General features: G+C 47.4%; 1 protein-coding gene across 2 annotated transcripts in view; it reads right to left on the bottom strand.

Annotated features, from left to right (window-relative positions):
* Positions 1-213: 213 nt before the first annotated feature.
* Positions 214-3,819, bottom strand: part of PNPO (pyridoxamine 5'-phosphate oxidase) — a 6,509-nt gene continuing 2,903 nt past the window's right edge. For both annotated transcript variants that reach the window (XM_003786453.3, XM_023511304.1), the window contains exons 3-7: positions 3,173-3,272; positions 2,149-2,202; positions 1,765-1,893; positions 1,364-1,434; positions 214-1,139 (exon numbers count right to left, since the gene is read on the bottom strand). In XM_003786453.3, the coding sequence (XP_003786501.1) occupies positions 971-1,139; positions 1,364-1,434; positions 1,765-1,893; positions 2,149-2,202; positions 3,173-3,272 (523 nt within the window). In that variant the 3' untranslated portion in view covers positions 214-970. The remainder of the gene's footprint in view (positions 1,140-1,363; positions 1,435-1,764; positions 1,894-2,148; positions 2,203-3,172; positions 3,273-3,819) is intronic.

The raw sequence follows: 3,819 nt of genomic DNA, 5'->3' as shown, positions 1-3,819 counted from the left end.
CAGGTCTGACTGTTTGAAATCTCTCCCCATATTGAGATGAAAACTACTTCCGGCAACTTTTACTGATGGGTCCCGTAAAGCTACAGAGAATAAATTTAATCTCTTTTCCACAATGCTGTGCTTCAAACAATGGAAGGCAGCAATCTGGGGAAGTGCTATAAAACATCCTATTAGTAAGTGAGTTAAAGTTCTTTTAGCTGCAAACAACAGAAATCAATTTCAGCTAGTTTAAGTCAAAAAAAAAATAAAGTTTACAGAGATAGTGGGGTGTGTTTTGAGGCAAGAAGAGGATTGCACAACACAGACTTGGGAAGGAGGGAATCAGGGTGGTTCAGGGAATTGCAACAGCAGCAGCCAGAGGCTGTTGCTTCTTGGTTGACATTAATGACTTGGCTATAATGACTCACAAGGATTTGGATCTCTGCATTTCAAATTCCAATTTTTTTTTTTTTAGAGACAGGGTATGCTGCCTAGGCTGGTCTTGCTGCCTAGGCTGGTCTTGAACTCCTACACTCCACGAATCCTACTGCCTGAGCCTCTAAAAATGCTGGGTTTGTAGGTGTGAACCATCCATTGGCCAAATTTCAAATTATCAATAAGACAATCTGATTGGCTAGATGGCGGCAGGTACCTACAAAGGAACCAATCAGCTTTGGCTACCATGGCTGACATGGTAACAGCTGGTGATGCCTATACACCAGCTGCTACCCCTAGAGGGAGCTATTCCAATAAATCATGTGCAACTTTAAGAAAATAATTATGGGATTATTTCCCATTTGTGATTCTCTGTGACACTGTTACACTCCATTTGATCAGCTAACTGAGAGCCAACTAAGTACAGACACCTTGGAGGATGTGCTCTGCAGAGTTAACTATAGGGTGAGGAGGGAAATGGGTTGAGTGTAGAAGGGCCTGGTTCCCAATCTCACACCCTCTCAGCACCTGACCTCAGCACCTGGCAGATCCAGAGTCAAGGTGCAAGTCTCTCATAGAGCCAGTCTTCCTCCCCACGGTGAGTCATTGGCCCCAAAGGGGAATCTCCTATTGAGAGGCCCCTCCGAAAGACAATGCGGTCATGCAGGCGGTTGGTCTGGCCTTGCCAGAACTCCATCACCTGTGGGTACAGGATGTAGCCACCCCTGCAAGAAGGAGAGGTTTTAGCACTCTGTGGATTTTTCCAGCCAGGCTAGTCTCCCATCCCCATCCCTCCTCCTTCATCCCAGGGTCTCTTGAAGGAAGTTGCTGGGATGTATCTGATGAGGACCGGGAGGATGAGCAAATAAGTAATTCACAGACAGGGTAGCTTCAGGTAAACATGGGGGTCCTGGTGTTCCTTTCTAGACAACTACCAAGTATCACTCACCAGTATTTTGGCTTAGGCACTTCTTGATCTTGGTAGAGCTGCTCCAGTTCCTCGTTTTTCTTTCTCAGATACTGTGCAGGGGAAGGAGATAGAGGAAAGGCCAGGCTCAGTCAATAATTCATTTAAAAAGGATTTATTTATACTGAGCATGTGCACTGGGGCAAGTCTTAGAGACACAGGTGAGCAAGGCAGACTAGCCTCTGTTCCCTAGGAGCAGTCAGAGGAGGCTCAGATAGAAGGCATATTTCTCCACTGCCCATGCCCACCTCCTCCAAGAAGATGGCCCTTTTCACATTTTCCACTTTGCTGGTTAGAGCATGCCCTGACATCCCCTGGGAACAGCATCTGGGGATGAGCCATGGCCCCTGACACCTGGAGGACTACAGAGGAGCCCCACTCACCTCCCGATCAGGGATCACAGAACTCTGGTGGCTGACCACAGCCCCAATCTGGCTGCTCTTGGGGCGAGAGTGGAAGTAGCTTGCAGCTTCCTCCTCGGGCAGCTTCTTCACAGGGCCTTCCACACGCACCTGCTCAGGGAAGGCCCTGGTTGAATGGTGTCCAATGCCCCCTCCCCTCACAGCACAGGCCCGGTTCCTCTCAGTTCTTCTATCAACTGCTTTAGCCCTCCTGGCTCCAAATAGACAGGCTAACTGAGAGCTATTTGGGGGGCAGAGTGCCCATGTTGGATGCTTGCCCAGACTGCAAACCTTACTAGACTCACTCATAACCTCAGGCCCTGTAAACCCAGTCCACCCCAGCTTGTCCTGGGAAAGTTCACTCACCTGACGGTTAAGGGGCTCCCAGTAGAAGACAAGGGAAGCAAAGGGATTAGAGTCCTGGAAATGAAAGAGAATCCACAGTCATTAGGAACGGGAGAGGATGCCTCCAGCATGCAGGGGGAAGGCATGAAATCTGCAGCATGTGAGCCCATAGCAGATGTACTCACTATAATATCTCATTCAAACCTCAAAGGCAAACCTGTCACAGAAGTGGAGACAGGCTCAGAGAGGCTAAGTAACATGTTCAAGGTCACAGAAAGTGGTAGAGCTGGATTTAAGCCAGTCTGACACCAAACTGAGGCTTAGCCATTTCTCCCACCCTTAGATTATCAAGTCCTGATAAATGCATGTTCAGCTGTCATGGACTCAGGACAACTGCAATTAAAAAACAGCCAGGCATTGTGGTGGGCGCCTGTAGTCCCAGCTACTTGGGAGGCTGAGGCAAAAGAATTACTTAAACCCAAGAGTTGGAGATTACTTTAAGCTGTTGACACCATGGCATTCTACCAAGGGTGACATAGTGAGACTCTGTCTCCAAAAAAAAAAAAAAACCCAAACAAACAAACAAGAAAGTGACAACTCTGGGTCTGACACCAGGAGAAGCACAAGGGGTATAGGTGCAGCCTCTACTTCCACAGAGGTTACTGTTCAGCAGAAGAGACAAACATAATCACATGAGTAAACACACAGTTACAAACCAAAAAAAAAAAAAAAAAAAAAAGTAAAAAGGAAAAGTTGCAAGTTATAATGACACCAAATAGCACCAGAGCTGACACAGCATTAAGAGTCAAGGTGGAGAGGTAACATGTGGGCTGTGGCCTGAAGGAATCACTAAGTATCTTTTAGATGGCTGACAGGGTGGCACAGGTAAGAAAGAATATTTGTTCATTCAAGGTAAAGACCACGGGCAAGTGCACAGATAGGCATTGAGGCAGGAGGGTGCCCGCTCAGAAAGCTGGTAGCCTGAGGCATGAAGTGGCAAGGGTTGGGCCCTCAGGTCCCAGGAAGGATTGCTGCAAACCCTCACCAGCTCTTTTCCTTTTCGACTCTCGAAGTTAGTGAAGAAGCGGAAGCCATCTTTGCCAAAACCTTTCAGCAGCAACATGCGGGCAGATGGTTTTCCATCTCTAGGGATGAACAGCACAGCAGCATGGTCACAGACCACTTTAGTGTCTTCATAAGGTTCCCTACCCTATAAGGTGTCCTAGTACCCCCTTCAGCTATACCCCCCTCATTCAGCTGTCAGGCCATGCATCCCCACATATACTGTAGGTATAACACAATGGCCAACGGCCCTGTTATGGACTGACTTATGACCTCCTAAATCCTATGTTGAAGCCCCAACCCCCAACATGAGTGTATTTGGAGATAGGACCATTAGGGAAGTAATTAAGGTTAAATGAGGTCATAGGGCTGGGGCCCTAACCCAATAGGATTGTTGTTCTTGTAAGAAAATGAGAAGACACCACAGGGCCCTTCTGCACACAACACAGAGAAAAAGCCCCAGGAGGTACATAAAAGGCAGCTGTCTGCAAAGCCACTAGGAGAGGCCTCACCGGAAATGAACCCTGGTGGCATCTTGATCTCACACTTCTAGCCTCCAAAACTGCAAAGAAACAGACTCCTGTTGTTTAAGCTACCCAATCTATAGTATTTCTTTTTTTTTTTTTTTTT

This window comes from Otolemur garnettii, unplaced genomic scaffold (assembly GCF_000181295.1).
Source record: "Otolemur garnettii isolate 467f Iridium unplaced genomic scaffold, OtoGar3 scaffold00018, whole genome shotgun sequence".
NCBI lineage: Eukaryota > Metazoa > Chordata > Mammalia > Primates > Galagidae > Otolemur > Otolemur garnettii.
Note: the sequence above shows the minus strand (reverse complement) of the source record. Positions and strands in the feature narration are given on the sequence as shown.